The sequence below is a fragment of the Odocoileus virginianus genome, chromosome 31 (genome assembly GCF_023699985.2).
Source record: "Odocoileus virginianus isolate 20LAN1187 ecotype Illinois chromosome 31, Ovbor_1.2, whole genome shotgun sequence".
In the NCBI taxonomy this organism is placed as follows: domain Eukaryota; kingdom Metazoa; phylum Chordata; class Mammalia; order Artiodactyla; family Cervidae; genus Odocoileus; species Odocoileus virginianus.
The window spans coordinates 25,688,622-25,715,019 of record NC_069704.1 but is presented as its reverse complement, the minus strand read 5'-3'; the positions used below and the strand labels follow the sequence as shown (position 1 = coordinate 25,715,019).

General features: G+C 42.4%; 1 protein-coding gene and 1 long non-coding RNA gene across 2 annotated transcripts; one reads left to right on the top strand and one right to left on the bottom strand.

Annotated features, from left to right (window-relative positions):
* The first annotated feature begins 2,748 nt into the window (after positions 1 to 2,748).
* On the top strand, positions 2,749 to 24,621 carry LOC110142670 (tripartite motif-containing protein 54). The gene is made up of 4 exons (XM_020901983.2): positions 2,749 to 2,970; positions 6,213 to 6,371; positions 8,309 to 8,479; positions 23,866 to 24,621. Exons 1-4 carry the CDS (start codon positions 2,797 to 2,799, stop codon positions 24,511 to 24,513), a joined length of 1,152 nt encoding a protein of 383 aa, XP_020757642.2. The 5' UTR covers positions 2,749 to 2,796; the 3' UTR covers positions 24,514 to 24,621.
* LOC139032426 (uncharacterized) lies at positions 23,253 to 25,274 on the bottom strand. The gene is made up of 3 exons (XR_011484968.1): positions 25,175 to 25,274; positions 23,838 to 23,975; positions 23,253 to 23,496 (listed from the first exon to the last, which is right to left on the bottom strand). It is a non-coding gene; the product is annotated as an uncharacterized lncRNA (long non-coding RNA).
* Positions 25,275 to 26,398: the final 1,124 nt, after the last annotated feature.

Genomic DNA, 26,398 nt, shown 5'->3' with positions numbered 1-26,398 from the left:
GTCTCACTGGAGAGAAGTGGGCCATGTAATCAAGTGGGCCATGTAATGAAGCTAGCCTAAAGATCTGAGTGACTGGGAAGGCAGATGACATTGCTTTTGGGGTCTTGTCTCAGTCAGGGAAACCTCAGGATGAAGCACCATAATGTTCTTCATCCTGTTCATGATGCTAATTGTCTCGCTATTCACACTGTTCGCTGAACTTATGGTAGATAAGGTGCAAGTGGGAAAGTTGAAAGAAAACTCGAGAAGCTGTAGGAACTGCAGACACGTTTATTCTCAACTGACTGATGCAGCAGCCGTAGCAGTAGACACTCTATATTTTGTCCTCTGGTGGCTAACCCAACGGACACAGCCATGAGGCTGCAATAAACGCTTTCTAGGTGGAGCTCACATATCTGAGTGCCACACACAACCTGTGACCAAGCGAGTACTTCATGAAGGGCATGCGTAGTGCTATAAGTGATCTCAGCAGTTACACAGTCATTATTTACAAAACGTGGGGTGAGAGCCTGAATATGCCATCTTGGCTAATTTGCTCTTTCCCTACAAACATTCTGGAGTCTTGAGTGTAGCTGGGAACCTGTTAGCAAGACAGAAGACAACGCCTCTGCAGAGTAAGCAGCAAGCACTGTCCACAGTCCTTTCTGTTGTAAGATGGTATTCTCAAAATGCTTCCAGCTTATCACCATGGCTTGTAATACTTGCTGCTTTGCTTTATCAGTTAGGATTGCAAACCAGCTTCATGGTGTCTTTGCTTACTCGTGTACAGTAAGCTGGAGGGAGGTGAGTACCAGCATCAGTGCTGCTAATCACTGATGTTGGGCTTCATATCTGTGATCCTCACGGTTGCAAAGTGGCTGCTGCAACTCCAGGTTCTACATTTTCATACAAGGCAGAAAGATGAAAGAAACTGTGTTGAAATTTGTATCAATATCTTTCATCAGGAAAGCAAGAAAGATTCTCCCAAATCCTTTCAGCAGACTTCAATGCAAGTCTCATTGGCCAAAAGCTTCTGACATGACCATCCCCCAATGTCAGATAGTTTGATGGGACAGAGTTGATATTTCTGGCCACTGTCCTGGAAGACAGAGAAGGAATGGCCAGTGGGCCACCTGGGACATCCACACCTCTCCTCCTGTACCTGTCATCTCCTTTGGACTGTGAGCTCTCCACAAGCAAGGATTTGCCTTGTCTGTGTTCATGACTTAGACTCAGTTACACAGGAGCCATGTGGTAAGTAACAGGGTGGGATGTGCAAAGCACAGTCCTAATGAGCCTGGAGAGTGGCTGTCACTGTCATGAATAATGAGCATGTTAAGCCCGTACACAACCCATCATGTGTCTCAAACTTGTTCAGTCCTCAATCTGTGTTTGTCAAACGGATGCTGAGAGCACACGTGGTGGGTTTTCACTCCTTTCTCCCTGCTCTCCATGGTCTCATGAACACATCTAGGGAGTGTAGGGAAACTGTATATCTCACTGGGAACATCTGCAGGAGGACCTCATCTCTGCAACAACAGCCCATCAGAAGCAAAGGAAGTGTATATCACCAGCTCTGCCACCTTCATGAACTGAAGCCCCGGGCAGGTTATTCGACTTCTCCAGGCTTCAGTTTCAATGATGCAGATGAAAGCTAATGACTTGAGCCTCTTCCTGTTGTGAAGATTAAATGACAGGTTAACAGTTCAATCCCTGGGTCAGGAAGATTCCCCTGGAGGAGGGCATGGCAACCCAGTATTATTGCCTGGAGAATCCCATGAACATAGCAGCCCGGTGGGCTACAGTTCACGGGGTCGCCCAGAGTCAGACACGGCTGAGCTACTGAGCACTCATGCAATGTGACAACTGCCTGGCCCACTCTGGGAGTCCAATCAATGCTTCTTTTTAAGACTAGTTTATCTTCTGAAGAACCCACAGGCCAGATAAGACCTCTAAAATTGCCCTCTTTGTGACAGGAGTGGAGGTTAGGAAAGCCAGAGACTAGATGCACAGATTTACAGGACTGGTAGGGATTAGCAAGGACCCAGTTCCACATATTGTGGGTGAACAAACAGGAGACAGGCTAGTAGTCACTGCTCATAATCAACCAGCTCATAGACTGTGAGCTAGATAGAAGCAGGCTTCCTGTTCCTCATTCAATCCCACCAAATCCTAAAGCTGAAAGTGTGCATATGAGGTGGACTGGATTCCAGTTATGCTTATCTTCTAAATTAGGCAGAGTCAGAAAACTCTTTCAGTAAAGAGCTGGAAAGTAAATATTTAAGACTTTGTAGGTCAAGCATGGCTTCTATTACATATTCTTGGGCTTCTTTCGTGACTCAGAAGGTAAAAAATCTGCCTGCAATGCAGGAGACCTGGGTTTGATCCCTGGGTTAGGAAAATCCCCTGGAGGAAGGGCCAGTATTCTTACCTGGAGAATCCCCATGGACAGAGGAGCCTGGCAGGCTACAGTACATGGGATTGCACAGAGTCAGACACAACTGAATGACTAAGCACATTACATATTCTTGCTTTTTTGATTTGTTTTTTGTTGTTTACAATGCCTTAAAATGTAAAAAATATTTGTGGCTCGTGAGTTGTACCAAAAATAAGCTGTGGGCTGGATTTCCATGGCAGGGCATGGTCTGTCACCTCCCTGCTAATACATCTGGGGCCCTGAGTGTCTGGAGGAGCTTCCCTTGTTCCTTCCATCCGCTGAGGAAAGCCTGGCTGTGTCTATTGTGACCACATTCCACGCCTGTTCTAGAAGCCTGGCAGGGGCTGGCCGCTGGGGAGAGGCAGACAGCTGTGGACGCCATGGAGGCCCTGAGTGCGGTCCTGTCCTGCCCCGTGTGCATGGAGCTGTTTACGCCCCCGGTTCTGCTCCTCTCCTGCTCCCACAACTTCTGCAAACAATGCCTGGAGCTGGTCCTGGTGAACCAGAACTGCACCCACGTCAACGGACAGTTCTGCTGCCCAGTGTGCAGGAAAGTAAGAGAGGCTTGGGGCCCTTCTGCTGCTGACATAGCAGACTTCTTTCTGGTCGACACAGCTTTGAATCTATGCGATAAAAGAGCTAAGGTTATTTGGCCTGCAAAATGAAGACTGTCTGGCCAGAACTCACATCTGTGAAGGGTTATCAGCAGATTTCTGGAGAAGGAAATGGCAATCCACTCCAGTATTCTTGCCTGGAGAATCCCATGGACAGAGAAGCCTGGTGGGCTACAGTTCATGGGGTCACAAAGAGTTGGACATGACTGAGTGACTAAGCATATCAGTGGATTCTGGGGGGAGCAGGCTTAGAAGACATGGTGGAACCCAGGATAGGAGCTACAGGAAGATATGCACTGTGGTTTAATGTTAGAAGGTTCTAACAGAACCACCAAGAGATCCAATACACCAACTTTCACTTATTCAGTATATGTTGGGGTAGGGGGACATTTTCAAGCACCTGCCAGGGGCCTTGTCACTGTGCCAGGATCCCAGGGATACAGAGATGACAAGACATGTCCTTGTAGGAGCCAGTGGCTCTCTGTACAGTGAGAGGTCCTGCAGTGGAGACACAGAAGATCGCAGAGGAGCTGACAGCTGGGGAGAGACTACAGGGCAGATGAAGAGAGGATGGCAGATACCAAGGGCCCGAAGGGGGGCCTGCAGCCAGGTTGCTTAGAGTTGGTTAGTAAATAAGAAGGCTTCGGTGTGGGGTTGTGGGAGCTGCCAGGGCACTTAGGGCATCCATTAGGAGGGCAGGTCAGGGCATGTTGAAGGAGGTCTTACATGTCATGCAAAAGGCTTTCTTTATATGCTGTCCCCTAAGCAGTGGGGCCAGGAGAAATGTTTCACCTGGAAAAGGTCATATAGCACTGGTGTTGAAACTGTACTGTTACCTGCAGTATGTATTCTCATGGAAACTTATTGGACAGTGACTTGTATGGTGTTTCTCTCCCCAGGTGGCATGTAAGTACTGTGATTGGTGTTTCTGCAGGTCCCTTGGGTATGCGTGGAAGGAAGTAAGGAAATATAAAATGAATGGATTGCAGGAAGAGGGAAGTCATGTAGGGTTCTACGTCAGTAGGAACAGAGGGCGGGCCGACTGGAGAGATGGGTGCTGGCTCTCCATTGATAATCAACTGAATGTGGGGGCTAGGGTGCCAGTGAGGAGGCTGTGTGTGAGAGAGCGTGTGTATACAGCTGTGGGGGCAGCAGTTCAAGAACACCAGATGCTTAGATTTACTTATGCTTTTCGTTTTGCAGCGATGGCTAGCCTGGGGTTTAAACCCAGGACTGGCTCCTTTAAAGATTAATTTTTTTTCTCTTCCCAGAGGGACCAGGGAAATTCTGAGCAGGGTGTAATCCCTTTGGAAATGGTATGCTGGCTGAGGAGGGCTGAGCAGCCCAGCTCCTCGGTCGAGAGAGAGGGACTATCTGGAAAAAAAAATATGTTAACATTTACCATATCAGGATTACGGGCAAGATAATCTCTAAATTTAAGACTGCCCACTTTATGGAACTCCCTCCCCAAGCTTAAGTAGGCACTTTTTTTTTCAAAGAAGTAACTGAAAATTCACTGTAATAATAATGATAGTAATTCCTTTAACGCATATTCTCAAATAGGAATCTAAGCATGTATAAAGAGAATGGGCTGGGATTTCTGTTTGCAGATGATGAAACTGAGGCTGAAAATTCAAGTCATGGTGTTTAAGTTCACCCACTTCTTTTTTCCCTCGAGGTATAAAATACACACAGTAAAGTGTGTGATGCTCACATCTGAGGTATTTGTTGTTACTGTTTAGTTGCTAAATTGAGGACATCTGAGGTACACTTTATCCCAATAAAGCACATATGTATATTTCCACATAAGCCCCACCTGGACCAACATCTAGAACATTTTCTTCACCCCATGTGCTTCCCACACACACACATGCACAAGAAACTTTAAGACTTCTTTTACCATGGGTTAGTTTTGCGGAAGAGACAACTGGGTCCAAGAAGGGTTTAGATTGTCTGGTTGGAAATCAGTGGATATAACTAGCACATTGGTTGTTTGGCATTTATCCCCCTCTCTAGTATATAAACCCCTGAGGGTAGGGCCAGGTGCATTGTCCTGTTTCCTATCACATTCCCAGCATGGTAGGTGCTTAATGAAAGTTTATTAAACAGTGGAATTTAAGGATACTGACAGATGAGTGGACTGTGATGGTACCTCAGGGTGGCATGTAGCCTTGGCTTTTTTTCCCTTGCTCTTATTTGGGTATGACAAGACGAACAGATCAGGAGATGACTGCCATTGAAAAATAGCTTGTAACTCATAGACCCCAAGAGGAGGGGCCATACCACAAGACAGTGGGCCACATGTGGAAATCAGAGTGAGTCAGGAAACAGGGGGGTGGGGGAAATGTGGACAAGAAAGCCCTTTGTTTGGGTTTCTGCAGGAAGAAAACAGGTAAGGTATGGTGAGAAGGCTTAGGATTGGCCAGCTTGAACAATTTCAGCGGCCTCTGGGACACAGGGTTGCCTCTAGATGTCTAGTATATCTGGCCCCGGATGGCTAGGGGAGCGGGTAGGGGAACAGCAAATATAAAGGAGGTGGTTGGGGTGTGGACCCCAGATTTGTCAGTTTACATGTAAAATGCATGCCCCCAAGTGAATCCTTTACTGTCTCTAGGAACTGGCTAGCCAATGGGAAAGGTCATCCCAAGTTCCAGATACTAGAACATCAGGACACAGTAAATACAAGATATGGCTAATCTGCTTTGGTCTTCAATGCTTAATTTAGGCATCTTCTTAAGACCCCAGTCACGCTCTCCTCTGTCACCCCAAGGAGATCCTTCCTTCTCTCTGCTCCCCTATACATCCAACCACACAGTCCTTCATGAAGGTCTGTCTTCCCACTGGCCTGAGCATTCCCAGGAGACAGAGCAGGTGCTAACCAAGACTCACAGGGTCAAAGAAAGCAGGTTCCTGCTTCATCTGATGGAGTCTGTGATGATTGTCTCTGTAGACAGTGCACATACTTGCTCCAGTGAGAGTGCTTTGGAGCAGGAGGAGATATTCTACAGGGATGAGGAGTCTTCACAGTCATTTCCTTTTGAAAGCCTGAAGGGGTGGCCTGGGCTGACTTCCCGCTCACTGATGTTTATGTGCAGGAAGGGCGGTGTCTCATCCTTCCCCATGACGATGTCACAGTTGATGATGGGAATTTGCCACAAGCTCATGCCGGCTCTGTGTTTTAGGTCATTTATTTGAGGGGAAGGGGAACAGACAGATTGCAGAGGAACATCCTGGCTGAAAACATACTGGAGAAGTTTAAGGAAGAACTTGAGACGCTTCGCACCAAGGAGCAAAATCAACTTGCTCAGACATGTGAAAAGCATGGAGAAACTGTGAATCTGGTATTCAATCACACTTTTAATTTTATCTTATTCTTGCTTAGCTACCCAATCTGTCAAATTACTCAGCAACCTATTGTTGAAATCAGATATTTGCTCAGGAGTGTAGTAGAGGATTACTTTCCAGGCAAATGCACATACCAAGGCTACCTTCATTCTTAGTGATGGAGCCCAGGGTTTGGTGTGTGTGTGTGGTATTCAGTCAGGTAAACTGCAGCAAGTTTTAAGGGACCACAGATAGACAGGCTCACTTAGTTACAAAGAAGTTACATGACAGTCAGATCTATAAGAATTTAGCTACCCATGATCATGCAGAGATAGAAGGTAGGGTAAGATGGGACCAGGAATCTGCCATTCCTCCTTTTGGCCACATGCCATTTGGAGAGCTGTGTGTGACTCTGATGTTTGATCTTAAGCATGAATTTTTGATACAAAATGCCATATGAACTCTTCACTGTACTCTCTATGATGCTGTACATGTTATATGTTTATATACACATGTCTACAGTGTGATTTAAATAAAACCATGTGTACCCCACTCTAATTCCATGTTCCCCAGCTAAGAGATCTTCACAGGTAATTTGACACATGTAATCTACCCCTTTGGTAATAACTTTAGGATGATCTCCATGTCAGATATAACTCCGATATGAATCAGACATAACACCACTTTAGCTTTCATTCTTCACAGTTGACAAAGCCCATACACAACCTTGAGCCTGTTTGATTTCCCCACCAACCCTGGAGGGACAGAGTGAGGCCGTTTCCATGTTTCACAGACTATGCAGCACCAACCACCAGGTTTAGGTTGCTTTGATAATGGTCAGGGATGAACTAAGTGATTTCCTTGGAGAACGTCAAAAGTTTTCCTGAGTCTTTATAAATTGGCTCTAGCTTGAAGCTCTGCAGACAACTCCTAAAGCATAGATGTAGCTCTGAGAGAAGGCTTCATAGCTCCAGGGCCCCCAGAACTTTAGGGCAGAATATCAAGGGTCTGTCCTCAGAGGGCAGGGTTTCTTTGGGAGTTGCCACCCTCAGCCAGTTTCCTGGGCTGTTCTGAGCTCCACCAGCTTCTGCTCTGCTTCTTCCAGCCACCCCTCCTCATGCAAGGACATAAACGACATGTTTGGGACAGGCTAGCTCAGGCCACTAAGAGGACTCAAGAGAATACAATGTGATTTGGTGTTCTTGTTGAATTCTGCCTTTAAAAATCTGTCTCATTCATCACAAATTCTCAGTGGTTCTGTCTCACCCTCAGCAGTAACCTCCCTTTCTGAGATTCCAAGTTTTCACTAGTAAGTTTTCATTTCATTCGTAAGGTTTCATTCCAAGGCTCCCATTAGCCAAGTGAAGGGGCCAGCAGGACAGTGAGGGTCCTACTCAATCCATTTCATCTAAAATAGGCCAGTTTATCTTGAGCCTGTAGCAGGGTCAACTTTATTGAGGTCCTTATGATATTATCAGTAGCTACCATGTGTATAATGTCTGCTGAGTGCCAGATTGCATACCAAGCATGTTCCATGCATCATATTTAATCTTTATAACAGCCCTTGGCTTGGGCAAGTGGAAAGGACTTTGCTTCTAAGCCCAGTTCTATCCCTTCATGGCAGTGTGTCCTTGGGCAAATCATTTAGCAACTTGGAGACTTACCAGCTTTCTCGCCTGTAAAATGGACACAATACTATCCAAATCAAAGGGTCATTATGAGGAGTCCAAGAAATACCAAGTGTGGTATGTGCTGACTAAATTACCATTCAAGCATCCTAGCACCACCACCACCTCTGCCTTCCATACATCAAGCCTCCTGTGCAATTGATTTTTGATATCTGCTTAAGAACACATTCAGAATGTCAGTAGCCTGAGGTTACAAAAGGTTCTGAGTGTGTAGGACTGGAACAAGAAGGGAAATAAGTGTCATTGACTTTTCTTTTGTCAATCAGATGTGCCTAAGTGATGAAGAACCAATATGTGGAATATGCAAGCTCTTTGGGGACCACAAGTCTCACCCAGTAGCCAAGATTTCTGATGCCTATGCAGAGAGGAAAGTGAACTTTGCTATGGATATTCAGTTGGTGCTGAAGAAATCTGAGAGCACAGCACAGGCAGTGCAGGTATGCCTCATATGGCTCATGTCTTTTCTCCAACAGCAGGGCAATGTTTGGCTTCCATTCAAATGATTTGCTGTTCTCTTGAGGACACTACATTAACAAAAGCAGTATTTAATTAAGAGGGAGAAATTCTCTAGAGAGTGAGTCTCCTTAAGTGTGTTCTGAAATATGTCAAGTTTTGAAATGTGCATGTTGAGAAATGGTTGAATTCTATTTGCTTAAAGGGATTCCAAAATGATCATTTAATGGCCATTTTACTCTTTTGGGTTTCCCTGGTGGCTCAGCTGGTAAAGAATCCGCCTACAGTGTGAGAGACCTGGGTTCCATCTCTGGGTTGTGAAGATCCCCTGGAGAAGGGAATGGCTACCCATACTAATATTTGAGCCTGGAGAAGTCCATGAACAGTATAGTCCATGGGGTCGCAAAGAGTCAGACATGACTGAGTGACTTTCCACTTCACTTTACTCTTTTAAGATGACTAAGTAAGATGCATCCTAGCTTCTATGGTTTATTTTCCTTATTTTATGACTCCCCCCCGCCCCCCCCCGGCCCTGCCGAAACTTAGATATTAGGAATTAATCTCTGGATACATTTGTCAAGAGAACAAACTTTTCTAAGTCACACACACACACACACACAGACTGAAGACTAGATAGTCTTTGAGAAACAAGTTCTAAATTTTGGCTTTTGTAGAGAAGGGATATCTGCAGAGTGGCCAAGGCAGAGGCTGCTGGGGACTGGGCCACACTAGCCACCTAACATTTGGTATCACAGGTTGCGTCTCTGGAAGCAGAAGCTAAGACACAGTTTGGGGTACGAGATATCCAAGACTGCCATCTGTAAGAGTAGGAGGAGGTAGATGAAACATAGGAGAAGGCAAACTACACCCCAGGCCTGACAAGCAATGCCTGATCCAGCTCTGCCCATCAGAGTACCCTATGTTGAGCTGCAATGGGCAGGCGACTGTAGGTCCTTTTGCTCAGCCTCCAAATGTAGGCTGATGTGGGAAGGGCACAGCAATGCCAAAGGATCTGACACCTGAAGGCTGGTCATACCTCGACAGGCAGCAAGTCCTCTCTGGAAAGGGGGATTGGGCCAGAATATCTCTGTCTATCATGGCTGACTTTTATAGATCTTCTTCTAAATACCAAATATTGGTTAAAATTGGATTTTATTATTTCCTCATCTGACCCACATAGAGTAACAAAGTCTGAATTTATTCTCCCTTCTGGAAAAATAAAACAAAATAAACAAAAATATATGGAACAACAGTTTTCAAGACACTGGACCTCAGGCAATAAAAGATACTAATCTCTGAGAGACAGGATATACACAAGATTAGCTCTACGGTTGCCACAATTTACCGCCTTGAGAGAGCTTGAAAGGGCAGAAAGAGGGAACCCAAGCAAAGCCTGGCAGATTCTTTGAGTTTAGGAAATGGAACTGAGCCTCTGGGGGGGTCAAGACATTTCAAGTGCATAGGACAGAGTCCAGAGAAGAGAGCGCAGCACAGAGAGACAAACCAGAGATCTGCGGAGAGTCTCCCGGGAGTGTTCAACAGAGCTCAGCTCTTGTCTGTGAGGAAATTCCCTCGTGCCGTGGAAGGCTCCACAGGAAAAGATTGAGGGCAGTGTTGGAGCTCAAATAGAATCAGAACAAAGCCTGCTCCCACTAACAAGACTGGAAAAACTTGTAAATCATGAGACACTGAAGTGAGTCCTCAGGAAATCTTAGTCCCAGAATGAGCATGGCTCCAGACTCACCTAACAATTAATGAAGTGAAAGTGAAAGTGTTAGTCACTCAGTCGTGTCTGATTCTTCACCACCCTGGGGACTGTAGGCTCCTCTGTCCATGGGATTATCCAGGCAAGACCACTGGAGTGGGTAGTTACTCCCTTCTCCAGGTGATCTCCCCAACCCAGGGATCAAACCCGGGTCTCCTGCACTGGCAGGCAGATTCTTTACCATCTGAGCCACCAGGGAAGCAAGCACTAAAAGATCATTTTTTTTCCTAGTAACTTAACTGTATCCTCTCAAAATATTAAGATTCATAGGAATGTAAAAATATACAATGTCAAACAAGGTAAAAAAATCACAATGTATGACTTCAAAGATTACCAGGCAAGCAAAGAAGCAGGAAAATATGACCCATAATGAAAATAATAATTTGCTGGCTTTTTTCAGTTGCTAAATTATACTTATAATTATTGTAATTGTAGTCCATATTTCAAAAAGTTAAAAGACAAAGAAGATATAGAAAAGATTCAAATCAAATTTCTGGAGATGAGAACCACAATGTCATGAAAAATACACTAAGTGGGATTAATAGCAGGTTAGTCACTGAGAAGAAAAGCCTTGTGAAATTGAAGACATAGCAATAGAAATTACTCAAAATGAAACCCAGAGAGGGGTGAGAATTTTTTTAAAAACAGAATTACTTAGAGGGGGAACAGCTTTGTGTCCCAATATTTGAGTAATTGAAGTCTCTGAAGGAAATGACAGGGTTGGGGAAGGACAGGAAAAATATTTTAAAAAATAATGGTCAAATATTTACCAAACTTGATGAAAACTATTAAAAAAAAAAAAAACAACCCACATCCAAGAAATTTGACAAACACCTAGAAAAATAAATATGGCTAAAACTATACCAAAGTACATCATAGTCAAACTGCTGAAGCCAGTGATAAAGAGAAAATATTAACAGCCAAAGGAAAAAACACACACACACATTTCACACAGAAGAATAAAAATAAGGATGACATCTGCTTTCTTGTTGGAAACAATCCAAGTATGAAGAAAGTGGAGAAAAATCTTTAAAATATGAGTTTTAAAATGTCAACCTAGAATTCTATATCTAGCTAAAATATCTTTCAAATATGAAGACAAAATAAAAACACTTTCTGACATGCAAAAGCTGAAAGAATTCATAACCAGCAGATTCACACTATAAGAAATGTTATAGAAAATCCTTCAGGCAGAAGGAAAATCTGAATCTAAAAGGAATAAAGAACACCAGAAATGGCAACGAAAACCGTAACTATGTAAGACTGTTTTCATATTATTTAAGTCTTTCAAAACATACCTCACTGTTTTTAAAATAACAATGTAATGTGACATTCATTACATGTAAAAGGAAAGTACATGACAATAATAGCATGGACCTAGGAGAGACATCATGGAAGTACAGTAGGATAAGGGTTTTATACTATATGTGAAGTGAGGTGAAGGTAGACTGTGATAAGTTAAAGATGTGTGCTATAAGCCCTCAAGAAAGTGAAAGTCCCTCAGTTGTGTTTGATTCTTTGCAACCCCATGGACTAAGTGTGCCAGGCTCCTCTATGGGATTTCCCAGGCAAGAAGACTGGAGTGGATAGCCATTCCCTTCTCCAGGGGATCTTTCCGACCCAGGAGTCAAACCTAGGTCTCCTGCATTGCAGGCAGATTCTTTACCATTTGAGCCACCAGGGAAGTCCATAAGCCCTCAAGCAACCACTAAAATAATAGGGCTATTGCTAATAAGCCAGCAATGGAGATAAAATAGGATTATAAAAGATACACAATTAATCCTAAAGAAGGTAGAGAGGAGGAAGGGAACAAAAACCAGATTGGGCAAATAGAAGCAAATAGCAAGATGATAAAACTCAAATCTAGCCATATCAATAATCACATCAACTGAAAATGGTCTAAACACTCCAAATAAAAAGGCTTTCATCAGAGTGAAAAAAAAATCAAGACCCAACTCGGATAAATGTGCTTTATATGAAGACACAAATAGATTCAAAGTGAAAGAGTGGAAAGAGACATGTCATGCTAACATGAGTCAAAAGAAGCCAGAGTGGCTCTATTAACATCGGGCAAAGAAGATTCCAGGCCAAATAATATTATTAATACCAAGGAGAAAGAAGGTAATTTCATTTTGGTAAATGGATCAATTAATCAAGAGAATAAAAACAGTCTGAAATGTTTATGCATCTAATAAGGAATCTTCAAAATATATAAAGCAAAAACCAGTAAAACTACCAGGAGAAATAGACAAATCCATGATTTTCAATATCATTTTCTTGATAACTGATAGAACAGGTATGCAGGAATTCTGCAAATATATAGCTTGAATAACATTGTTAATCAGGCCTGACAAACATTTATGGAACATTCCCCCCAACAACAGCAGAACACATTCTCAAGTTCACACAGCTCGCCAAGATAGACCATAAAACAAGTATCAACAAATTTAAAAGGATTTAGGGCTTTCCTGTTAGCTCAATGATAAAGGATCCTCCTGCCAATACAGGAGACATGGGTTCAATCTCTGGTCCAGGAGGATCCCACATGCCATGGAGCAACTATGCCCGTGTGCCACAGCTATTGAACCTGTATTCTAGAGACTCGAAACCACAACCCCTGAGCCCTCAAGCTGAAACTACTGAAGCCCGCATGCCCTAGAGCCTGTGCTCTGCAACAAGAGAAGCCACTGCAATAAGAAACCCGGGCACTGCAATCAATAGTAGCCACCACTCACTGCAACTAGAGAAAAGTCTGCACAGCCAATAAATAAAAACATTAAATTATTTTTTAAATGTTTTTAAAAATTCAAATTATATAAAGTACGTTCTCTGTTCAGTTGCTAAGTCATGCCCAACTCTTTGAGACCTCACGAACTGCAGTGCACCAGACTTCCCAGTTCTTCACCATCTCCTAGAGTCTGATCAAATTCATGTCTTTTGAGTCAGTGATGCTATCCAACCATCTCATCCTCTGTAACCCTCTTCTCCTTCTGCCTTCTATCTTTACCAGAATCAGGGTCTTTTCTAATGAATCGGCTCTCCTCATCAGGTGGCTAAAGCACTGGAGCTTCAGCTTCAGCATTAGTCCTTCCAATGAATATTCAGAGTGGATTTCCTTTAGGATTGATTGGTTTGATCTCCTTGCTATCAAAGGGACTCTCAAGAGTCTTCTCCAGCACCACTGAAGAATTCAAAAGTACAAGTTCTTTGGCATTTAGCCTTTTTTATGGTTCAATTCTCACATCTGTACATGACTACTGGAAAAACCATAGCTTTGACTACATGGACCTTCATTGGCAAAGTTGTCTCTGCTTTTTAATACGCTGTCAAGGTTTGTCATAGCTCTCCTTCCAAGAAGCAAGTGTCTTAATTTCATGACTGCAGTCACCATCTGCAGTGATTTTGGAGCCCAAGAAAATAAAATCTGTTACTGTTTCCACTTTCCCCCCTTCTATTTGCTGTGAAATGATGGGATTGGATGCCATGATCTTAGCTTTTCAAATGTTGAGTTTCTCTGACCACAACAGAATTAAATTAGAAAGAAATAACATAAAGATTTTTGGAAAATCTATTATTTGGAAATTAAAGAACATGTATGGATTAACTCATAGGTTAAAGAAAAACCAAAATGGAGACTAAGGTTATTTTGCACTGGATAATAATGAAAGCAAAACATATCAGTATTATGGGGTGCCACTAAAGCAGCACTTAGTGGGAAGTTTAAATTAGAAAATAATAAGACCTGGTATTACTGATCTCAGCTCCCACCTTAGGAAAGTGCAAAAAGAAAGAGTGGAGTAATCCAAGTAAACAGCATAAAAGAAATAATACAGAGCAGAAAAAAATGAGCTAGAAAGCCAAAAACAATGAGAAAATAAATAAAACCAAAAACTAGTTCTTCAAGAAGATCAACAGAATTAGACTTCTAGCCAGACTACTCAAGGAAATAGAGATGGCGAGAGGAGAGAGAACACTCTATGCCAAAACCAGGAATGAGAGAGGTAACTTCACTACAAATTCTATAGGTATTTAAAATAACAATAGTCAAACTCTGTGTTTAATGTTAAACTGCCCACAGCTTTTAAAGCCTTCCTTTTCCCTCTTCCCCTTCTGATTGACATCTGGAAAAGCTGATAAGCAAACCTAAGAGCTTCCTTCTTTGGCACCTGGAGGATTTCAAACCACATAAGCCCAGCTTAGCTGTGGGAACCTTCCACAGCTCATAACCACCATAAAAATTCCAAACCAATCTGCTTTCTCTGCTCTCTAAGGCTATTTTCAGACCTGGTTGGAAGCTGCCCTGCTCTCCTCTAGAAAGCTTCATTATGTAATAGCCCTTTTCATCACATCTTTCTTTGTGTGGTGACATCATCACTCTTCACGTTTCTGAGGAGTGGCTCCAACAGATAATAAGGGACAACTGCAAACAATTTTATGGCAATAAATTTGACAATTTAGATTAAATTCCGTGAAAGACACAAATGATCAGAATTCTCCCAGAAGAAATGTTATAAGAATAGCCATTTGTCTATAAGAAGTTAAATTTGTAGTTAAAAACTTTCTTGCAGTAAAAACTCCAAGCCCATATAGGTTTGCTGATGATTCCAACCAAACATTTAAGGAAGAAGCAATAACAAATATACACAAATTTCCAGAAAATTAAAGAAATGGGAATTTGTCCCAACTTTTTCTATAGGACCAGGGTTATCCTGAAGTCAGAACCAGGCAAAGAAAATTACAACCAATATCTTTTATGAACACTGATGTAATAATTCATTTAAAAATTTTGTAGATCATATCCAAAAATATATGAGAGGTCTAACACATTACAAGCAAAAGGGGCTTTATCTCCAGAATACACTACTAACATTCAAAACATAATATATAATTCACTATAATAACAAAAGAAAAATCATATGATTTCAGTAGACAGAAAACTTCTTTGAAAGAATTCAATATTAATTTGATAAAACTAAGCAATCTAGTAATATCTCAGATTCTCTGGTTCTCAGAGGCCAAACTGATTGTCCAAAAACTTAATTTAGTTCTGACACTAACCATCTGTAGTTAATACAGACCTCACAAGTTAAGGGCTATTCTATAAGACTGCCCTCACTTCAGACTCCAGTCACAAGTCTGAAGTTGCCACCTGTACTTCTGACTAACTGGCTATAAACTTGGGTTTCCTACAACACCTTCTTGAGGTTGATGATTCATTAGAATGATTCACAGACCTCAGGAAAGCACTTTACTGCTTCTACCTCTTTATTACAGGGATATAACTCAGCAACAGCTAAACAGAAAAGACACACAGGGCAAGGTAAGAGCTGTGGGGTAGCTTGCATGACTTCGTGTGTCCTGTCCTCCCAGCATATCAGTGTGTTCACTGGAAGCTCCCTGAACCCCTTCTAAAGGGGTTTTTGTGGAGACTCCATTATGGAGGGCTGCTGCTGCTGCTAAGTCGCTTCAGTCGTGTCTGACTCTGTGCGACCCCATAGACGGCAGCCCACCAGGCTCCTCTGTCCACGGAATTCTCCAGGCAAGAATACTGGAGTGGGTTGCCATTTCCTTCTCCAATGCATGCATTGCATGCTAAGTCGCTTCAGTTGTGTCTGACTCTGTGCGACCCCATGGACAGCAGCCCACCAGGCTCCTCTGTCCATGGAGTTCTCCAGGCAAGGATACTGGAGTGGGTTGCCATTTCCTTCCCCAATTATGTAGGGCATGACTGATCAAATCATTGGCCACTGGTGATTGAACTCAATCTCTAATTCCTCTACTCTCCTCAGAGTTTTATACCCCGAGTCGAGAGCAGGGCTGAAACCCAGAGTTTGAGGGTAGGACTAAAACCCAGAGACTGAGGGTAGGGCTGAAAGTTCCAACTCTCTAGTCATGGTTGGTCTTTCTGGCCACCAGGATCCATCCTGAAGCTATCTAGGGACCCACCAAGAGTCCCCTGATTAGTAATCTCATATATTTCTGAAAAGTGCTTATTATGAATAACAAAATCTATACCTATCACTCAGGAAATTCCAAGAATTTTAGGAGCTCTGTATCAGGAACCAGGGACAAAGGCCACATATTTCCCATCACACCACAACATAGAAAATAATAAAAGGCATCTGTAAAAACCTGCAACTAACATCATGCTTAATCTTGAAACACTGAATATTCACCCCCAACAAGATCAGAAATAAGACAATGATGTTATTCTCATCACTGCAATTTAACATTCTACTGGAGTTCTAACCAATACAACTAGACAAGAAAAATAAAAGCATTCAGATAGGAAAGGAAGAAGCAAAATGATGTAACTATTGCTGAGAGAAATTAAGAGGATCTATTAGTAAACAAATGGAGGAATATATACTCTTCATGCATAGCAAAACTCAATGTTATTGAGATGTCAGTTCTACCCAAATACTTCACCAGATTTCATGCAATCACAATTAACATCCCAGCATACTTTTTTTTTTTTTAATGACTGGGTGATTCTAAAGTTCATGTGGAAAAGCAAAGGTTATAGAGTAACCAAAGCAATTTGAAATAAAGTTGCAAGGTTAACTCTACCTGAATTCAACAATTAATCTAAAACTCTGGTAATCAAAAGAGCATGGTATTGGCATAAAGACAAACAAATAAAACAATGGAACAAAATAAAGTATCCAGAAACAAATCTGTACATATATAGAATCTGAGTTTTGACAAAGTTGCAAAAGCAATGCAGTGGAGAAAGACTAGCCTCTTCAACAAATGGTACTGGAACAATTGAAAATTTGTATACAGCAATAGCAACAAAGAAAGAAAGAAAAGGAAGGAAAAGAAAAACAAAACTTCATCCATCCTTCACACTATATGCAAAAATTAATCCTACATAGACAGTAGACCTATATATAACAACTACAACCACACAATGTGTAGAAGAAAACATAGGAGAAAAATGTCTTTGTAAAAATATATCTGATAAAAGATAAAGAATATATAAAGAGCTCTCAAAACTCAACAATAAGAAAACAAACAGCTTGGAGACTTCCCTGGCAGTCCAGGGGTTAAGACTCCACGTTCCCAATACAGGGAGCACATGTTCGATCCCTGGTCAGGGAATTAAGATCTGCATGCCTCAGAGTGTGGCCAAAAAAAGAAAAGATAAGAAAACAAACAAATCAATTAAAATAGGCAAAATATTTGCATAAACTTTTCACCAAATGACCTATGCAGATGGCAAACAGTATATGAAAATATTCTCAGTTATTAGGGAAATGCAAATGAAAACCACAATGAGATACAGCTACACACCTATGAGAAATGATAGACCAAACCAAGTGTTTGTGTGGATATAGGGGAACTCTTGGTAAGGAACTCTTATACACTGCTGCTGGGAATGCAAAATAGTACAAACATTTTGGAAATCAATTCGGTAATTTTTTAAAAAGTTAAATAACTGGTTCAGCTCTTCCACTTCTAGGTTCCAAAACCCAAGAGAAAAGAAAATACATTAAAGTAATTTCAGTTTTGCATTGTTGAAATTTGCTATTTGATATTGGAATACATTCTTAAATAAATGTGGTTATTTTATACATCATTTTAATGCAGACCTAAATAAAATCCCTTACTATTATACAGTGATCAAGACCATCCCCAAGAAAAAGAAATGCAAAAAGGCAAAATAGTTGTTTGAGGAGGCCTTACAAATAGCTGAGAAGACAAGAGAAGGTAAAGGCAAAGGAGAAAATGAAAAATATACCCATTTGATTCTTCAGTAATCAATGGAAAGAAATAGAAGAAAACAATAGAATGGGAAAGACTAGGGTCTCTTCAAGAAAATTAGAGATATCAAGGGAACATTTCATGCAAATATGGGCACAATAAAGCACAGAAATGGTATGGACCTAACGAAGCAGAAGATATTAAGAAGAGGTGACAAGAATACACAGAAGAACTATACAAAAAAGACCTTCGTGACCCAGATAACCACAGTGGTGTGATCACCCACCTAGAGCCAGACACCTTGGAGTGTGAAGTCAAGTGGGCTTTAGGAAGCATCACTACACACAAAGCTAGTGGAGGTGATGGAATTCGAGTTGAGCTATTTCAAATCCTGAAAGATGATGCTGTGAAAGTGCTGCACTCAATATGCCAGCACATTTGAAAAACTCAGCAGTGGCCACAGAACTAGAAAAGGTCAGTTTTCATTCCAATCCCAAAGAAAGGCAATGCCAAAGAATGCTCAAACTACTGCACAATTGCACTCATCTCACACGCTAGCAAAGTAATGCTCAAAATTCTCCAAGGCAGGTTTCAACAGTACGTGAACTGTGAACTTCCAGATGTTTAAGCTGGATTTAGAAAAGGCAGAGGAACCAGAGATCAAATTGCCAACATCCACTGGATCACGGAAAAAGCAAGAGAATACCAGAAAAACATCTATTTCTGCTTTATTGACTATGTCAAAGCCTTTGACTGTGTGGATCACAACAAACTGGAAAAGTCTTAAAGCAATGGGAATACCAGACGACCACCTGACCTGCCTCCTGAGAAATCTGTATGCAGGTCAAAAAGCAACAGTTAGAACTGGACATGGACCAACAGACTGGTTCCAAATCAGGAAAAGAGTACATCAAGGCTGTATATTGTCACCCTGCTTATTTAACTTATATGCAGAGCACATCATGAGAAACGCTGGGGTGAATGAAGCACTAGCTGCAATCAAGATTGCTGGGAGAAATATCAATAACCTCAGATACGCAGATGACACCACCCTTATGGCAGAAAGTGAAGAAGAACTAAAGAGCCTCTTGATGAAAGTGAAAGAGGAGAGTGAAAAAGTTGGCTTAAAGCTCAACATTCAGAAAACTAAGATCATGGCATCTGGTCTCATCAGTTAGTGGCAAATAGATGGGGAAACAATGGGAACAGTGACTGACTTTATTTTTGGGGGCTCCAAAATCACTGCAGACGGTGACTGTAGCCATGAAATTAAAAGACACTTGTTCCTTGGAAGAAAAGCTATGACCAATGCTAGATAGCATATTAAAAAGCAGAGACATTACTTTGCCAACAAAGGTCCATCTTGTCAAAGCTATAGTTTTTCCAGTGGTCATGTATGGATGTGAGAATTGGAGTATAAAGAAAGCTGAGCGCTGAAGAATTGATGCTTTTGAACTGTGGTGCTGGAGAAGACTCTTGAGAGTCCCCTGGACCGCAAGGAGATCAAACCAACCAGTCCTGAAGGAAATCAGTCCTGAATGCTCATTGGAAGGACTGATGCTGAAGCTGAAACTCCAATACTTTGGCCACCTGATGTGAAGAGCCAACTCATTGGAAAAGACCTGATACTGGGAAAGATTGAAGGCAGGAGGAGAAGGGGATGACAGAGGATGAGATGGTTGGATGGCATCCCCAACTCAATGGACATGAGTTTGAGTAAGCGCCGGGTGTTGGTGATGGACAGGGAAGCTTGGCATGCTGCAGTCCATGGGGTTGCAAAGAGTCAGACACAACTGAGCAACTGAAATGAACTGAACTGAATGCAGATCTCTCAGTTTATGTTTTTTTGCTAATGACATTACTTAATTTTATTAGCCTTAAAGAGCCTTCATCCAGAGGCTCTTTAATTCCTCTTCTCTTTCTGCCATTAGGGTGGTGTCATCTGCATATCTGAGGTTATTGATATTTCTCCCAACAATCTTGATTCCAGCTTGTGCTTCATCCAGCCCAGCATTTCACATGAAACTGTAATTAGTTTTTCATCAACCTAATATATGCATACAAAGACTTGTACTCAAGTGTTCACAGCACCTATAGTTATAATAGACAAAAACTGAAAAGGATCCAAACAGGTGAAAAGATGAAAAATTGATACTTACAATAACCCATGAATGAATCTGAAAATTCACGTCTGAAAGAAACCAGACCCAAAAAGGTATGATTCCATTTATATAAAATTCTAGAAAATGCAAACTAACATACATTTACAGAAAAAAAATCAATAATTGTTTGAGTAGGGGAGGTTGAGGAGGGGTGGGAAAGAGAAAATTATAAAGGGACACAAGGAAGCTTTTGGGGGTGATGGACAAATTCACTATCTTGATTGTAGTGATGACTTCAAAACATTAAATACGTTTCAAAAGTTATCGAACTGTATAATTTTGCCATGTCAATTATACCCAATAAAGCTGTTTTAAGAACTTAAAGGATATTTTGAAAATTTGGGTTTATTGGATGCTAGTAAGCATATAACATTATTGGTAGAGAAAGTATACAGTATTCTCATTCATTCATTGTGGCTTCATATCTCTTGGGTGCCATTTGGGTGCTAGACACCAGGTGTCCAATGGTGAACAGGTCAAAGGCTCTTCAAAATGAATTTATGCTCCTGTTGCTCACAAATGCTTTGGTTTGACTAACAGATACCTTAGTCACTAGTATCCAGGTTCTGTTAAAGGAATAGGATCATGTTTTGCTGAAGTTCAATGGTGAAGAATGAACTCAAATAGTTTTGAGAGATGACCCCATCATAGAAGCTGAGTGGGAAGGCTCTGCTACCTTCCTGATCTCATTTCTGTGCTCACTTGAGAAAACCACCTCTCCACGGATTGGAGAAGCTAAGTGTATTTTAAATGAGATTCAGGGTTGGGAGAAAGAAGCAAGCTTGTTCTTTTTGTGAACTTTCTGGGACTTGCTGTCCCTTTAAAAAATAATTTTACTCAGAACTTCTCTGATGGTCCAGTGGAAGACTCCAAACTCCCAATGCAGGTGGCCCAGGGTTTTATACTTGGTCAAGGAACTAGATCCTGCATGCTACAACTGAAAATACTGCACGCAGCAACTAAAACACAGAGCAGCCAAATAAACAAATAAATACTAAAAAAATTTTTTTTACTCATCACCTTTTCCTTTTTATAAAGACAAATTCAAATGATTCACTCAAGCTAATGAATAAGGTATAGAAATCTGTTATTTATTTATTTGGTATTTGTGACTCTGTTCTCTAAAGAAAGGGTAAAATAGTCATCAGGAAGCACATCATTTTACATTTATCTATCAGAAAATAGATCTTTTGACAGGAGTAAATCAATCCACAATTTGTAGCATTTTAATATTCCCTGTATGTTACAGAACTATAAGATTTTTTGGGAGCTAAAGAACAACCAAATTAATAAAAAAAACTCAAAGAAAATACAAAGAAATATTTAAAATTTTAAAAGACCCAAGTGGGTGAAGGATACAAATGAAATCACTGACCTGCTCTTTATTCACTTCTTCCTTTCTTGTCTGAGTCATCATCTCAGAAAGCACTCATTCCCAAGGCCAGTAACACTTTTTGGGTTGGAGTAAATTGACCTCTGGGACCCCAGCCTTTCCTGGTTTCCCCAATTTGTGACACTAATCCAGCCACTCTTGCTCAATGTTCCTCCACTCTGTCAGATCTAGAAATCCGGGGGTGCCCTACAGCTTAGCTTGGCCCTCTGTAAATAATCTCTCCCCATCACTAGTCACTCAGCTTTCAAAATCCTTATTGCTGATGACCACACAGCTTTATCTCCAACCCAGATATCTGTCCCAAGGTCTACTCCCATACCCACAATCCATGCCACTTCCCCAAATCGCCTACCTCTCCCATCTCTCATGCCCTCTCTCATCACTACTGGTCTGGACACTCCAGTGGTTCCCATATGGTCTCCTCATGTTCACTCTGTTTCCACTAGTAGCTAAAAGGATCCTTCAGTGTTTTAGATTATGCCATTCTTTTGTTCAAAATCCCCAACTAGCGATGGGTCGATCAAACTACGAATAAATCCATTGCCTGCCCCCACTTGCCTCTCCACCCTCCACTCAGAGTAGGGCTCCATTTCTCAGTCTAGCTAGTCTCCCAGCTGCTCCTCACATATCCGTGGTGCCATCTCCAGCCTTTCTGCCTGGAAAATCTTTCCCTCGGAAGTGCCCATTGCTTGACCATCATTCAGTCCTCTCCTCAGAAGTCAGTTTCTCCAAGATGTATTTGCAAACCATCCCGAATCGAGAGCCACCTTCTCCCTCAACCCTCTGTCATTGCCCCGGCTCCTGCCCTATCTTCCTTGCCTTCTTTCCTCAGAGCACTTGCCAGTACCATGAGATTATATTGTATAGTTATTATGCCTGTTTTTGCTGCCCTCAAGACTAGTCTAATGGGCCAAACAACACATCTAAACACACACTAGGCAAGCAATTCATGATGAAAAAGGATTGCAGGCAAATTGACTTACCAGTTAAATTAAGCTAAGCTAAGCTAACCTAAACTAAGTGAGCTAAGTGAAGTTGCTCAGTTGTGTCCAAGTCTTTGTGACCCCATGGCCTGTAGCCTGCCAGGCTCCTCTGTCCATGGGATTTACCAGCTAAATTGGTAATTTAAAAATATGATTTTGGAAATGGTGATTCTTGATGAATCTTCAGCTGGTGGAGAGTCACATTATTTCAAACCTTGTGTGTAATGTTAGCACATTGTTTTATATTGTACTATTGTGAGCCACGGTGACATATATGAGACCTATAGAAGCATATATCAATAGAATGGAAGAATCTCTTCATCCTATGGAAGATGAATTGGTTAAGTGCTTACTATATGCTGGTCTGGTGTTAGGCACTATATATCCATCATCTCATTTAGTTCTCTTCAGCACCCATGATCTCCTTTTCTCAAGGCAGGAATCCAAGATGCAGGACTATTCAGATGTAAGAGCTACAGGTACACCTAGGGTCTGCCTGACCTCACCATCCGAGCGCCTCTACAGTGTTTCCCCTACACGCTTTCTCCCCTGAGGGAAGACCTGATCGCAGAGGTGATGCAGAGCTGAGGTTGACAGGATGAGCTGCAGGACAGGGCAACCAGACAGGGAAAGGGCCCTGTAGGTCATGGAGAGTCCAGAGTAAGAGACCTTGACTTTTTCTAGCAAAATCACAATGGATGGTTTGTGATTTCATTCCCTTCCAAATATTCAGGTAACTCCTTCCATTTGGGTATTCTTTTAGTAAGGGTGTACATTTGATTGTAATAGAAATTCACAAGCTGTAGCTTTTTAAAAAAATTAGAGATACTATTTTTTTTTTAAATTTAATGAAATGCCCATAGGTAGGAAGTCAAGAATGCCAACTTAGTGGCCCCATGATGCTCCGCCCTCTTCTCTCAGCTTTGCCGTGTGTGCTCCTGTCAGCACGAGGTTACCAGGAGCCCACTCCATGGGGCATTGACCCCAGGTCCTGGCAGGAGAAAGGGGAAGGATCAAGACTTGTCCCAGAAGCATCTGTCTACTTTTAGGCAGCTTTCCCAGAAGCCGCACCCAATAACTCAGACTTCTGCTTCTGTTGCATGCCTGGTCACCCCGAACTACAAGGAAAGCAGGAAATGAATGTAAGTATTTTTAGCTGCCCACACATCACTGGCTGGAAGAATCAGGGTTCTTTGGTAGGAAAGAGTTGAAAAAAGGGTAGTAGGCTAGCAGCTAGCAGTGGGCACCACCCCTAAGGAGTTCTTGGTTCAGTGGAGGAGAAGAGGCAATGCCATCAACCAGGTGCCCAGGCCTGAATGCTAAAGGTCTTACCTAAGAAATGTTCATGCTGCCTCTACAGGACGTGAAGAAGCTCATCAGAGACCTCTCTACCAGCGCCGCTGACACGCTGGCCATGATCGACGCCATTGGAGACAGCCTGCTCAGTCGCATCAAACGTCGGATTGCCACCTTGAAAAAGCAACTGGAGAGTGAGCAGTGCTCCAAGCTGGAGAAGTTACAGCTGGTTGCCCGGGAACTTGAAGCCCCCCTAAAGCTTTACCAGCAGATGAAGATGCTCCTGCAGCATCATGCTAACGCAGTGCAATTTCTCCGTGAGTATAAAAGTCTCAAGGGGGAGATGGAGAGACTCTTGGAGGGCACCGTGTCCCCCCCAGTCCCCACCAAGGACACTATTTCCATCAGGCGCTATTTTCAAGAGCTCATTAGAGGAATAGACATCACTGCCTTTACCCTGCCTGAAACTGACCAAGTGCCGGCCAGCATGGCTGGGCTCCAAGAGGCCTGGCAGGCAGGCTGTGCCATGCAGGGCGGTCTGTCGCAACAAGTGCTTGAGGATACTTCGTGCAAGGCAGTGTCGGGCTCAGTGCCAAAACCAAATCAAGAGGCAGAGCTTCCTAGGAACCCATCTCATGCTTACTCTCCTTTCTCCACTAGCATGTCCTCAGTACAAGGAAGTGAGATTGGGTCTAGAGAATCAACCGTGTAAGGTATTATTTTGGTCTCAAAATGTCAACAACTTTTATCATTTTGTCTGTAACTTGAAAGTTGCTAGACTTTGCTTCTTAAAAAGAAAATTAAAAAATTCTACATTGTGGTTTCTCTTTTGATTTTGGTCTTGTGTTGATCATCCAAAGCCTTTTTTTCTTTCTTTCCCTTTTAATGGAAATCTGCTTTAAAAACAACTTGCTTGAAGCTTACATAGGAGGGTTTGAATCGCGGGGGCTGCTGGCTTGGCAGTCGGGGTGGGTGGTGCAGGAGGTGAGTTCTTGGCACAACTGAACAGAACAGCTTTGTGTTCTGATGACTTAGTGTGCACTTTTAGCTCAATTGAGCCTCAGATAGTAGAAAGCACAATAGCAATGACTCCCCCAGAAATGAAACCTTTGGCTAGCTCTGGACTGTGGCTTTTGTTGTTTTTCCATCACAATAAATACAATTTGTTGAATGCTTAGGACACAAACACTACTAGCCATTCTTACGTTAATGAGCTAATTTCATTCTCAAAACAACTGAAAACGATGGGTTTCCTGGGTAGCTCAACTGGTAAAGAATAGGTCTGCAATTCAGGAGACCCTGGTTTGATTCCTGGTTCGGGAAGATCCCCTGGAGAAGGGATAGGTTACCCTCTCCAGTATTCTTGGGCTTACCTGGTGGCTCAGTTGGTAAAGAATCCGCCTGCAATGTGGGAGACATGGATTCAATTCCTGGGTGGAGGCAGCGAGGACACAAATTCAGATAACCACCGGAGCCAGGCTTGTAACAAAACAAAGCAGGCTGAAGGTGGGGGGAAGGGTGGGGCCTGTGACGAATAGCAGATCCCACTTTGTGCATAAAGAAAACATTGTCCTGTTGAAATGCAGGCTGAGTGTAGCCAGAGATTCCAGTTTTTTTGAGAAGAGCAAGAAATTTAGACTTTTTAGCATTAAATATCTTGATTATTTTGAAAGCTGTCAGCTAATTAAAAATAGATTTAAAACATTGCAGGGGCATCACAAAGCACTTCTGTGAACTAGATGTGACTTCCAGGCCATCACCAGTTTGCAACCTCTGGCTATAGGGAACACTAAAACAACAATATAACGGCCCACTTCACCCTAGGGATGCTGGGGGTGTAGGCCAAACCTGGGGCCTCCCTCCTTCCACTGTGACCCTTAGGCAGCAATTCTGGCACTTACATAGGAAAACAGGAGGCCTTTGGAGCCATTGACAGTTAGAGTCGGTGAGATCTCCAGAGGCACTGACCAGACATCAATCTCCAAATCAACAAGTCCCCCATTCAGTTCAGTGGCTCAGTTGTGTCTGACTCTTTGCAAACGCATGGACTGCAGCATGCCAGGCTTCCCTGTCCATCACCAACACCTGGCGCTTACTCAAACCCATGTCCATTGAGTTGGGGATGCCATCCAACCATCTCATTCTGTCATTCCCTTCTCCTCCTGCCTTCAATCTTTCCCAGTATCAGGTCTTTTCCAATGAGTCAGTTTTTCACATCAGGTAGCCAAAGTATTGAAGCTTCAGCTTCAGCATCAGTCCTTCCAATGAGCATTCAGGACTGATTTCCTTTAGGATTGGTTGGTTTGTTCTCCGTGCGGTCCAAGGGACTCTCAAGAGTCTTCTCCAACACCACAGTTCAAAAGGTCATGTCCCCCAGGCTCCAAGCTAAAACCTGGGTCCACTGAGATTAAGAGCAAAATTAAAGATAAGGAAATCTGCTGTAAAAAGCAGGGAAACCAAAAGGCAAGTTGAGTATCTAGACCCAGCACGCTGAGTGAGGGGTCAAAGGAAGCAGCTGCACACACAGCGCCAGTCTCACCTGGGGAAGGGTGGTGATGTTGGGCAGGGTCAGAGAGTGTTGCCTGGAATGTGTTTGC